General features: G+C 40.8%; 1 protein-coding gene across 3 annotated transcripts in view; it reads right to left on the bottom strand.

Annotated features, from left to right (window-relative positions):
* Positions 1-12,923, bottom strand: part of LGR5 (leucine rich repeat containing G protein-coupled receptor 5) — a 91,720-nt gene that overhangs the window by 24,796 nt on the left and 54,001 nt on the right. For all 3 annotated transcript variants that reach the window (XM_065668994.1, XM_065669013.1, XM_065669003.1), the window contains 2 exons: positions 12,562-12,633; positions 327-542 (listed from right to left, as the gene is read on the bottom strand). In XM_065668994.1, the coding sequence (XP_065525066.1) occupies positions 327-542; positions 12,562-12,633 (288 nt within the window). The remainder of the gene's footprint in view (positions 1-326; positions 543-12,561; positions 12,634-12,923) is intronic.

Below are 12,923 nucleotides of genomic sequence, written 5' to 3'. Positions count from 1 at the left end.
TTGCAATTCAGAAAAAGTAATTTATATTTCAAAAAGAACATTCTCTGCAACAAACAAAACTGACCTCTTGGTAAAGAAATATCACTAAGCCTAGTGCAAATGTAGAAGGGGAACTGCGGATTCATAGCCTTAAGATAGCAATTTAATATTAAGACTGCAAGACAAAACAGATGTTTAATTAACCCAGGTATATACCTATTTATTTATCATTTGTCTCAAGCAACATCAAAATTAAAGGCAGTATCTTCAAGTTTTTTATCACAAAGAGAGCAAAGACCTGCAAAGAAGCTGAGATTGTGTCTAAAAAAGCAATCAATAAAACTTACAGAACTACCAAACTAGAGAGGTTTCCAAAAGCATAGTCTGGTATGTAATGAATTTTATTCAGTGCCAGTGTCATTGCCTGAAGTGCTGGTAAACTTCTAAAAGCTTGGACAGGAATTTCTGTCAAAGAATTATCGTCTAGCCACAGGTGTCTAAGGGAGACCAAGCCATTGAAGCAGTTGGGGGGCACATAGTTGATGTGGTTGGCATCCAGACGTCTAGGAGAAAAAGAAATAGAGAAAATTGACTGAGAAAAGAACAGTGGATTTCCACAATGACTGTCAGAAGTTATCACCAACAACTCAACCCCAAAGGATGCACACGTGTTGCCACATCCATTTTTCATTTTCTGGAGATCCTACATTTCCATCTTGCTTGCAGCCTCAGCCCTGAGACCTCACATTATGTTTACAATTCTCCTTGTCATGTGGCTTTCCACAGCCAGCTCTCGCCTGGAACCATCAGCTCACTGAGAGCACACACCGACCATTTTTGAGCAGACCCTCTTTACAGACCAGGTACAAATTTGTTTCCCTTCCCAACCACTTGGAAGTATGGAATAAAAAAAAGTGCAAGAACTCAAGCAAGAGATTCTCTTTCAGAGCCTATAAATCACTGAGCTGCAAGATGGGTTTCCGTATGCTCTCTCATTCTAAGAGCCAAAAATAAAACTCACTTCTGAGTCTCTGTTCCCGTTTACCTTTCATGTAAAATGTTTATTCCAACGATTATAATAAGCACTGTAGCTCACATTTTTTGTAGTGGAAAAAGCATTTAAAAAATACATTAGTGCTGCTAATGCAATATATTTGAGAAAGAAGTTATTAAATACACTTCAGTTGCTGCAGAGCCAACAGAGGGAGCCCAACTGCGCATCGTACCTCTTCAGAGTCTGCAGGTGATATCTTGCTCTCACACTTGTGTAAGTAAGGCCCAATCTACTGAACCTTTTGCAGATGTGGTGCTAGAAATATTATGTTGTGTATTCACCGGCTTTTGCTTTTACTCTGTTTTGCTTTCCCATTGTGATGCTTTCAGGGAAAGATTTGAAAGTGTGCGTCACCTTTCTGAAACTTTGCAAAGCGTTCAGCTGGTGATCTGTACTCTGAAACACTTTTTCTGCTTTTAATGTGTGGTAGTGACTTGTACCTTGCTCAGAACATGAAAGCCATGTTCTTAAACTCTCCTTGAAGATGTCTGTACAGGGCAGTAATTAAGTGAATGGTGAAACAAAAATAAATGCAAATAGATGTTTGAAAACACAACAGAACAAACAACCACACCCAGGGTACAAAGAAGTCATTCTGTACAACCTAAATTCGGTCTGTTTGAGAGAACTACAATACCTTTTGTGGTGAGCATACTAATCTCTTTATTTAAAGCTGCTTCCTCATTTACAGTCATGTAAAACGTCAGGTCCATTCTATCTCCTGCTCCATGCTGCTCCTACCTACTGCATGAGAACAAATAACGACTGCGAAGGCTCTGTGCCAGGCTGACAAATAACTGAGACAAGGTCAGTTGGAATAAATTTATAAAGTTCAGCGTCAAAGCCCTTGTACAATTAAATTTTCGATATAATAACTGACATGGCTGGCAGCAGAGACAGAGCTTCCAAAACAACTCAGGGGTCTGTCAACAAATGGGTGAGGCTGGAAATGGTTAGAAATACTCATGCTGTACCTCCCCTCTTCCCCAGGCAACAACCATGCTATGCCTGTGTTTTCAGAGAAGGTAGAATTCAAATGAGTAGATGAGGTTTCTTTGTGTTTAGTCATAATAAGTAAATTTCTTCCCTGCGTGATGCTGGTATGTAAACTAAGAAGTTGCAGTTGCCTTAGTTTGACAGTTACACTGATTAAAGAATGGAGGCTTTATTCAGTTTATACTCTTACTATATTACAGTTAACATCTTGTTCAATACGAAGCCTGCCTGCGCAGCTCTGATGTCCCTGTTGACGCCACAGGAGTTACTCACAGGATGCCTGGCTGCATGGTGAAGCCAAAAGTCAGTTGTTTCCATGTGATCCTGCGGCTGATATGGCAATGTTTCTGCTGTCATCAGGGGGACCAAGATTTTTATCTTCCCAATATTTGGTAGCAAATCAAGGGACTGACTTTTTTAAAAGCTGAAGTTTCCAAATACAAACCCAGCACTGGCTATATAAACAAAATACACAACATAAAAAATAAAACAGAAGTGCTGTAATATACATGAAATTCTAGGTACTTGAAAATAGGGAAAATATGGGCCCTCTCTGGAAAAAAAACAGAGACCATGTTGCCCAGGATACGGAGAAGGCTGAGGTACTCAGCCTTCCAAAAAATGACTCCAAAAGACTACATTTTTGCCTCAATTTCCACCAGCAAGTGCTTCAGCCACACCACCCAAGTAACAGAAAGTAAAGGCAGGGACTGGGAGAATGAAAAGTTCCCCACTGTAGGAGAAGATCAAGTTCGAGACTATCTAAGGAACCTGAAGGTGCACAAGTCCACGCATCTGTGGGTCCTGAGACAACTGTCATGCGAAGTGACTAAGCCAGCATCCATCATATTTGAGAAGTCCTGGCAGTCCCCACTGACTGAAAAAACTCTCACTTTTAAAAAGGGAAAAAAGGAGAACCTAGGGCACTACAAGGCAGTTGGTGCCTGCCAAGATCATGGAGCAGATCTTCCTGGAAACTATGCTAAGGGACATGAACAATGAGGGGGTGACTGGTGACAGCCAACATAGCTTTGCTAGTGGCAAATTGTGCCTGACTGATTCAGTGGCCTTCTACAACAGGGTTACAGTGTTGGTGGATAAGGGAAGAGCGACTGATGTCATCTACCTGGACTTGTGCAAAGCATATGACACTGTCCCACACGACATCCTTCTTTCTAAATTGGAGAAACATCAATTTGATGGATGGACTACCAGGTGGATAAGCAATCAGACGGATGGTCACACTCAAAGCGTTGCAGTCAACAGTTTGATGTCTAAGTGGAGACCAGTGATGAGAGGCATTCTTCAGGTGTCAGTACTGGGATCAGTGCTGTTTAACATCTTCGTCACCAGCGTGGACAGTGGGATTGAGTGCGCCCTCATCAAGTTTGCTGATAACACCAAGCTGTGTGGGTCGGTTGATGCACTGGAGGGAAGGGATGCCATCCAGAGGGACCTTGACATGCTTGAGAGATGTGCCAATGCCAACCTCATGAAGTTCAACAAAGCAAAACGCAAGATCCTACACCTGAGTCAGGGCAATCCCAGGCACAGCTACAGGTTGGGCAGAGAAGAGATTCAGGGCAGCCCTGAGAAGAAGGACTTGGAGGTGGTGGGTGATAAGAAGCTCAACATGAGCCGGCTTCAGTGCGTGCTTGCAGTCCAGAAAGCCAACCGTATCCTGGGCTGCATAAAAAGGAGCGTGACCAGCAGGTCGAAAGAGGTGATCCTGCCCCTCTACTCTGCTCTCAAGACCCCACCCTGAAGTACTGCATCGAGCTCTGGGGCCCCTAACATAAGAAGGATATGGAGCTATTGGAACAAATACAGAGGAGGGCCATGAATACTATTAGAGGGATGGAGCACCTCTGAAGATGTATGAAGACTAGTTGAGAGAGTTGGGGCTGTTCAGCCTGGAGAAGAGAAGGCTCCAGGGAGATCTTCGAGCAGCCTCCCAGTGCCTAAAGGCGGTCTACGAGAAAGCCAGAGAAGGACTTTTTACAAGGGAATGTAGGGATAGGACAAGGGGTAATGGCCTTAAACTGAAAGAGGGGAGATTTAGACTAGGTATTAGGAAGAAGTTCTTTACTGTGAGGGTGCTGTGGCACAGATTGCCCAGAGAATTTGTGGCTGCCCCATCCCTGGCAGTGTTCAAGATGAGGCTGGACGGGGCTTGGAGCAACCTGGTCTAGTGGAAGGTGTGCCTGCCTGTGGCAGGGGGTTGGAACGGAATGATCTCTAAGGTCCCTTCCAACACAAAGCATTCTATGGTTCTATGACTCTATGAATTATTGTTTAAATAAAGCTTGGAAGAAATCAGGAAGCTACAATTATTCCTGTGGCAGGTCCTGTAAGTGGATTACATATCCTGCAAGAGCTTGTAAGAAGTACTGCCTCAAGTGCTCTTTTGTTATCTAATCTTTTTAAAATTTCCAAGTGCCATTTTCCCTCTTGCAGATATTAAAGGGTTTCAGCAGCGGTTAAGTTTCCTGTCATACTGTAGGCAATGCACACTGATATATGAAGCATTAATCAAAATCGCTGTTTTCAGCCAATTGTTTTACATGTGTTGATCAAAGTTTTGGCACTTCAAGAACTAAACCCATTAACTCACAAACATGACCCTACTTATAACTGAAAATATATAGATAACATGTGGTGAGTTTGAAAGCTGCTATTATATTCCAGAGAAGGCCAATTTAGGGAAACAAATACTTGATCTCTTCTGATAGGCAGCATGTAAATAAAGCAGCCAGTATGAAATTCACCATGAGCTCACTTAAAATGTTTAAACCTTTCAAAGCAAATGCTTGAGCTATGTGGACTGTATCCCACTGGTGCTTCCTGTGAATGCTACAACCATGTGCATGAATTATGAAAAGATATTAGTCATTGTAAGCAGGACTCATTTATTAGTACTCTAAAACAGCTGAAAAAGACTCAATTTGCATTTTTTTGATCAATTCAGTATGACTGGATACTTAGTTTTATGCCATTGGTAGGTTTCTAAGGTAATATTTACTTTTTTCCCTTTCTAAATCTTCCTTCAAGAGCAAGCCCAGCTACAACCAGGATGTACCCTGCGATCAAGAAATTCCTTAATGTCTTGTTGGAGTGCCTAGCTTATTCATTCAGAGGTAAATGAAATGCTAGATATGGGATCAGGAAGATTTCTCCCTCTGAAATGAACAGCTATTACATGGATTGCCTCTTCTTGCAATGGATGAACACTTGCATACAATGAAGGGACCAGAGAAGAGGAGAGCCACAAAGACAGATAAAGAAGTCAAGTTCAAAATTATTCTTCTGACATACAAGTTTTAAACAGGAAAGGTAAAACCACATGAACAGGGGCTGTATGTAACAGGTAGGGCAGGCAGAGAACTGAGAGCACACGTTGGGCTTGGCAGATTACAGAAGTGGTGTGCTCCTCCCTCTCTTACCACCTTCCTCTTCTCCTGACCTGGCTCTGTTATACAGGCAGACATAGCCAAGCCTCGCCACAAGGTATTGGGATGGGGCCTGTCTGTGGACTGTATGACAAGCAGGAGGGGGTCACCTGCAGCCCCCACATCTGTGCTAGTGTGTGGTAACAGGTCCTTTCAAGGGTTTGTTCACATAAGTTTGACTAAAGCCTCATTTAAGTAATGGCAAGTGACATCGAAACTGGCTCTGTAATGAAAATATAGCTGGCTATTGTGAGTCATGTTTTTCAAACACGGCCCTTTACGCAGGATATCCCCTTCGGTCCATAGGGGAAAATGCTAGGACTGTTGTAAAAGGTTAAGTACAACACACCAGCACAGAAATTCCCACAGCTCACTTTCAGCTCTGTCCTCGTATGCGTTTCTACAGGACTGATATAAAGAACCCTGTGTGGCAACAGCAAGACAAAAAAAGTCACAAGTCACAGCTGAGGAGCATTTGTTTCTGTCCCACTGCTCAGTTTTCCAGGAGGAGGTATCTGCAGCTCTGGGATTTTCAATCCTTAGCGTTTCTCTTCATATCCAAACATGCTTCCTCCAAGATCAAGTGGGCCAGGATGCCAGATGACTGCATAAAGCAAAACAGCCAAGTACAGTGCTCTATTTATGCAAAGATTGGCCCTGATACTGGGTACCCTCGATCCCCACAGCTGGGAAAAAGTGGGGGCCAGCAGCAGTTGTTGGGCTATCCTAGGAGTCTACTTGCACTCAGGTTACCAGCCCCCAGCTAGACCAGTACATTTGGTGTGGCTGGGAGTGCTCCCAAGTCCCGCAGCCAGCGGGCTTCGAGTGACCTCTCCTAGCCTTCCAAGCGAGGTGGCTGTATGCAGAGCTCCTAACAGGCACAGTCCCAGGGGCGTGTGAACTCCCACATGGCCCCGGGGAACAGCTCAGGCATGTGTTAGCTGGCACAGGTCAAAAGTGTGCCAAGGACCCTGTTAACGGTGCAGCAGGACAGATGGTCATGGCCGGTGACTGGAGCACTAAAGCACTTTGCTTTGCCTGGCTGGCAGTAGCCACACTGTCACAATGGTGCCCAAAAGGATCTCAGAAGTCTAGTGTGAGCCCCTGTACTGATAGCCCTCCAACAGTGGCTTCTTGTCCTCCTCCCACATGTGGTGTACATACTGGTGGGCTTTAGCCATGCAGGATGATTTTTGGCTAGCAGTTCTGAGGCTGAGAAGTTTGCCTGTCCTTTACAAAATGCGGTTAAAAACCGCTCTTCTGAAATTACTCAGAAGACAGAAAAGAGTCAGATGCCCCGTAGCTTCTACTGGATGAAAAACCCCATCACCCAGTGGCCTTGAATTGCTCATCTAGTTCACTCTATTTGCACCAAACTTCGCAAGGCACTGCCTTGTGGCTGGTTGACTTCGGGACTGCATCTCAAAAAACCAGTAGCACGTGCATTTTAGGCAACCTTGAGCCTCTACCTTCCTCCCAGCTGCTCATCGAGGTAGAAAAGTGTCTGTGACTGAGAGGTGCGGTCTGATACTGTACTACTACTTGCTTCATGTTCAGTCACTCTTCTGTTACCTAGTCCACCCAAGGCCTCCAGTAGCTCAGATGGCTAAGATGTGCAATAAAATGAGAAGACTGCAGTGGTGAGATTTGAGACGTCTTTGTGTATGTGTACAGACAGCTGCATGGGTACACACAAACTTGATTTAAACTGTGGGAAATTCCTCCTCAGGGAGTTTGTGGGTACCTGTTGAGGTACCAGGTTTCCTAAGAGGATAATACCTTCTGTAGGCTTTATTATCATGGGGTGTGACATGGAAAACCACAACTAAAGCTCCTGTCTTTTCATGAAAACAGTTCTCTTGGGCGAACGTGATTTCATCAAAGTTGTTTTGCCTCTTAAGTAAAAATCAGGATTAGTAACACAAGCATCAAACTGGAAAAGAAAAAAAATGTTTGAAGTTAACATTTCTGAAGAAAAGGCTTTTTAATTTCAGACTTAAACTGGAAGCATTTCAGAACACTGAGCCCTCAAAGTCTTCAACTCTTCCCTTGGATTAAGAATGGAAACTTCTCTTGAAATGTCAAATATTTAGAGGAGTAGGGAGAAGATTGAAAATCCATTTGCAGACCTGTTCCAACCAGCCAATTATTAAGAATATCTAAGATGATTTCTAGATGATCTTTCATGCAAAAATTGGTGTAACCATCAGATCCTCCACAAATAGTGAAATACCTTAAAAATAAAGTTTACACAATTTACAAATTCTGTTAGGAGAATTAAAACCAATGTAATTGATATTCGCTCTTTGTTACTTGTAAAGCCAAATTAATTTGCTTCACTAAATTGCAATTTTGCAGGTTGTCAAGGGAGAAAAGACGTTTTATTTTTTTCTCTACCAACTGTTTTCGGTGCTTAGCAAGATGTGCTGTGCTGTCTTCTGCCCTATTTTCTGCTACTAAAGTAGAAGTCTTACGGGAAGGAAAGCAGGTGATACAGTAAAAAAGGTTTGCTTTTCAATGCCCTTCGTGACTGGTTTGGCATGGGCAGTGAGACATCACCCGATCTGTTCTTGAATTTGAAAATATCTGCCTCTGAAAATGGTACTTACAGAACAAACCAATACACATACGTAATAGGTTTTTAGACCATACAGTTATATTCAAAATCACTAAAAGGCTGCTGGATTTAAAAGCATTGTGGAGATACTGGTGCTGCAGAAAAACAAACCCCAGAGACCACCTGCTTATAGTTGGTTCTAAAGAAATATATTTGCACAAGGTGCAAAACAGAGAAGACAGCACACAAGCGACACCAAACTCTGCTGCCAAGATCCAAGCTGGAACATGTCATTCCTTTCAGTCGTGTTCCTCCTTTTCAGTCATGGTACCTGTGAATATATTTTCTTCTTGTTGGCTTAACAGAAATAAATGCCATCTGACTTGTTAGGACTAGTAATCCAGGTAATTTGTATTCACACTAGATTTCAGATGAAAATGATAGCCCATATAATAAGTTGAAGACACCCTTCCAGCTGAACTTGGAGACCAAAACTATGTCTTAAAATCAACACGTTCTGGTTACTTCCTTAAATACTACTGCCACAAAGGGAACTGAAGTCCTACCAATCATTATCCAAGCTTTAGTAGCTAAATTGATTTATTAATCAAAGTAGCACTGTTGTTAACTATTGAACTACAAAGACTTCAATAAAACTGGAGAAGATTTTAGTATTGTTTAGTCTTATGTTCTCCTTTAGTGACAGAAAAAAACATACTGTTTGTTTTGAGGTAACAGTACAAAGGTTTTCTCACAGATTTTTGCTGTTGAAGATGGAATGCGCAAATCTCAGGGGGGTTTTGTTATTTTTTGGTGTCTGCTTCTCATGTCATAGTATTTACTGATTAATATCTGCTGTTTGAAAAAGACTGATCTATTCTAGAAGCAGGTCAACCCTTAAGAAATTTAGGAATATTTATCACTCAAACTTGTTACACCATTCTGCATGCTAGACTTCGACAAGTTAGTGGAACAAATTGTTGCTTGTTCCTGCAATAAGTCAGTTCTCTTTTGTGGGCCACAGGCCATTTAACATCAGTTAATATATTTATCAATACTGATGTTTGCACCATCATTTTTTAGCCGGGAACTAGATAATAAGAAAAGCGTATAATCTAGAAATACCCTTTTGTGCAAAATATTTGTGATGAATTCGTATTACAAGTGAACACGGAGAACTTGCGTCTGCATATATATACACATATATTGTTCATGTGTATGCATACAACTGTATAAGTATACCGATAAAAAAATGATTGTAACATAATCCCATAATCCTCCTCACAATGACTAAGGCATCAAGGCAGTGAGTATGGCTTGCCACTCTACATGACTGCCTTTCTTGTGTAAAACCACAAAAGGCAGAGATTTGAGTCCTGTCATCAGTTTTCTGCATCATATTAAGCTAAAGCAAAGGGTTAATGAGGCTTTCAGAAATCACGCCACGTGCATAGTTAAACGTAGTTAAGTACAAGAAGTTGCTGTCTTATAGGAACTGCCTTTGTAAAGGCTTTTAACCTCTTAATTATACTCTTGAAAAGACTCCTGTTAGTTCAAAGGTTTCAAGAAACAATTCCTATTGTAAATCAGAAACCAATGCAAGAACCACCTTGAGGACAGAAAATTCCTAGACTATATGAAACAAGAAATTGAATCTGTGCACACCTTTATCTGACAGGTACAACCTTGTTTAAGCAAACAAAAGAGTAATAGTTTTCTTTTCCTCAAAGAGGTCTCTTTTGCTGATGATCATCTTTCAGGTGATAGTAGCTTTTCTGTACAAACCCGTATCATTCCATCTTGGCCTGCTACACAGATGTCTAAAGGTTTCTACTGACCACTCCTATTCTCCTTCTGTTTTAATTCTGTCACAAAATATCCGTCCTTTACATAGACTGCACAAATGATGTTTGGTTTACTTCAAATTCTTCACCCAACGAAAAAAGTATTTGCAATAAGGCCTGAGTGAGACTGTCATTTTGTTTAGAAACTGTGAAGAAAATTCAACAGTCTCTTTCAGAGCAACAAAAGAACTCTTGTTTGCTTGGCTTATCATGTTTTGGTCCAGAATGTGTATAGAGTGATCTGATCTCAGCAAGATTGTTTTTGTTTGTTTAGCAGAAAGAAAATCTAATACAGTCACTAGACCAGCAGTTTCTCATGACTTTTTCAAAGATCAAAGGAAAGAACTGTAACCTCAAAAGTATATGGCTGAGATATTTCAGTCTGTGTCTGGTCAATAAAGAAAAAAGGTACTGACCAAATAACAATTATAAGATAATTAATTCCTAGGGCTGTTTCACCTTTAGAAACCTTAACAAATGCTTTGTATATTAAGGCGGCAAATGTTGTTCAAGATGGATATAAGAACCTGGGAGCTAATGAAATATGAAGTGTGTCTGTGTAGTGGCAAGTTATACACAGATGACATAATTTTGCTGAAAATAATTCTTTTAATTAATTCTGTTCTTCAGATTTTGGCTGAATTGAATGTATGCAGAAGATGTTAACCTTTTGATGGAACTTCTTTATACACAAAAAAAAGAAGACAGTGTTCAACACGGTTATTTCTCAGCCAATACAACTTTAAGCAGACTGGATAGCTTGGTACAGACACTCACTCTATCCTTGTTAGACTTTTACCAGTGACGCTGGTGATCAGTGCACACTGTAGCAACATTGTTTGTGATTTAATATTTGAACTTCCAGATTTACTTCCACATTGGATATCGGAACTTTTTAGGAAAAACAGCTTTACTTCAGAGTAATTCTGTGAAAATACAAAGTGTTCAACTAAAGACAGAAGGTTCCTCTACCCAGGGGACCTGCATTCCTATCTTAAATAATCTAAATATTTTATGCTGCTCATCAAAATCAGTAGATCCTTTAGAAAATAATCTTTTTATATTTTTTTTTAATTGGGTGACAATGGAATTCTGTGTATAATTTGGAAATGTACTCTATTTATTATGTCTGGCATTGAGACAGCAAGAGTGGCCTTGTGGTTGCAAACTTTTAACTGCAAGTACAACTGACTCACAAGAATATGGCAGATGAGTTTCAGTATCGATAGGCATCAATTGAGGCACTTAGGGAAATGGCAATACAAACTTTACATGACAAACTCATGAGTAGCTACTAATATGCTAGACAGAGGTCCAGCAGTCGTATAAAGTATAAAAATAAAAGCTCAGTTTTCAGTAAAGGTTAAAATAATTAATAAAAATAATATTTGGGGGAATTAGGAGCAAAGCGAACAAAAAAGCATTTATAATTCCACTCTATAAATCCATGGTGTGCAAAAACTTTAAACATGCTGTGAAGGTCTGATTGCTCCTTGACTTGTCCCAGGTCAAATATATGAGAACTGAACAAAAGTTCAGTAAGAGTGACAAGGATGACAAGAGGAAGGGAATAGCTCCCAGATGAAAAACAATCCTAACAGCCTAGGCCTGAAAAACACGACTCATGGAGATAAAACAGAGGTCTATGAATCTGGCATATATCAATAAGGATCGGCTGTTTTCACTTTCTCCTGATGCTGCACTTAAGGGACACCAAATGTGTGTTCCAAGTAAATAACAGGAGGTAATTCCCCATGCCATGCTGGGCTAGCCAATAAGCAGATATGCTGCCACAAAAAAATAAATCATGAGTGTTACAGTGGCTCAAAAAGCAATTGTACAAAAACATAGAAGAAAATTCCATAAGAATATTCAATTCAAAGAAGCCACAATAGGCTCAGTGAGTCCCTGAGTGAAAATTTCCAGCAGCTGGGACAGTTTACCAAAGGAGTGTTTTCTATTCCTTGCCAGACCTTCTAGTTTTCCTGCTGTTGAAGACTGGATACCGGGCTAGGTCAGCTTTTAGCACAACCTGGTACAACCATCCTTACGTTATGGGGCAGAAGCACATAAAAATAATTTCATTCATACCATGAAGCAGCCAATCCTCACTCCTGGTCTAGCAGTTCTGTGAGAAATGAAGCTCATGGACTGAGTCAGCATAGCACAGTCAAGAAGTATAAATATGGAGACCTGCCTGAAGCACAGATTATAATTAAGCACCCTCTAGTACACGTTGTTTCATGAGTTAATATTGTTTTCCAGACTGCTTGAAAAAGAATAAAAAAATTGCACCAAATAAAAACAACCAAGGGAGTCATTTGGGATTCTTTCTTTTCCCTGGTAAAGAACCTCAGCAAGAAACCATGGGAGAGACCAGTGCTCAAGGGACCATATTCTTCTGCACAGACAGAAAGCATTGCAGGGCAAGGTGTGTCTTCTCAGACAGCAAACCAGTTTATAACGCTTCAAAGAAGCTGCCGGTGTCATGAAATTACTGGAATGAAATCAGTCACTTTTGATGCTTAATTGAGTGTACAATTCTGCTGAAAAACAGCTCAAAGAGAGTTAAAAGAAAAAGTTGATTCACCACATTATTAAGTCATATTAACAGGTAGTTAATAGGTAATCATATATTCTTGCTCATGCAAGGTTACAAGTTGATTTATCAAGTATACTCACAGAGACTGCAGGCTGCGCAAGTTCTGGAGTGCTTCAGTGGGGACCTGGCGCAGTTGGTTATTCTGCAGCATCCTACATTTTGAGTAGCACAAAAAACCAGAATCAACACAGTAAACATGATTTCTTTCTATCGAAATTTTTTCTTCAAGCTTACCTCCTTTGTCCTGGTTCTACTGCAAGATTACAAGCAAAGGAAAACTACACAAATACTCGGTTCCCCTGTCCCTGTCCAATGCCAGCTCTTTTCAAAGCAAACAAATACCTGAAGCATATTAGCTTTGTTAACAGCTACACATCAGCTTTGAGAAGGATTTTCAAAGCAGCTGAGAAAGTTAAAAGAATAAATCCGATTCACTTTCAAT

Source organism: Lathamus discolor, chromosome 1 (assembly GCF_037157495.1).
Source record: "Lathamus discolor isolate bLatDis1 chromosome 1, bLatDis1.hap1, whole genome shotgun sequence".
NCBI lineage: Eukaryota > Metazoa > Chordata > Aves > Psittaciformes > Psittacidae > Lathamus > Lathamus discolor.
This window is presented reverse-complemented; position numbering and strand designations above follow the sequence as displayed.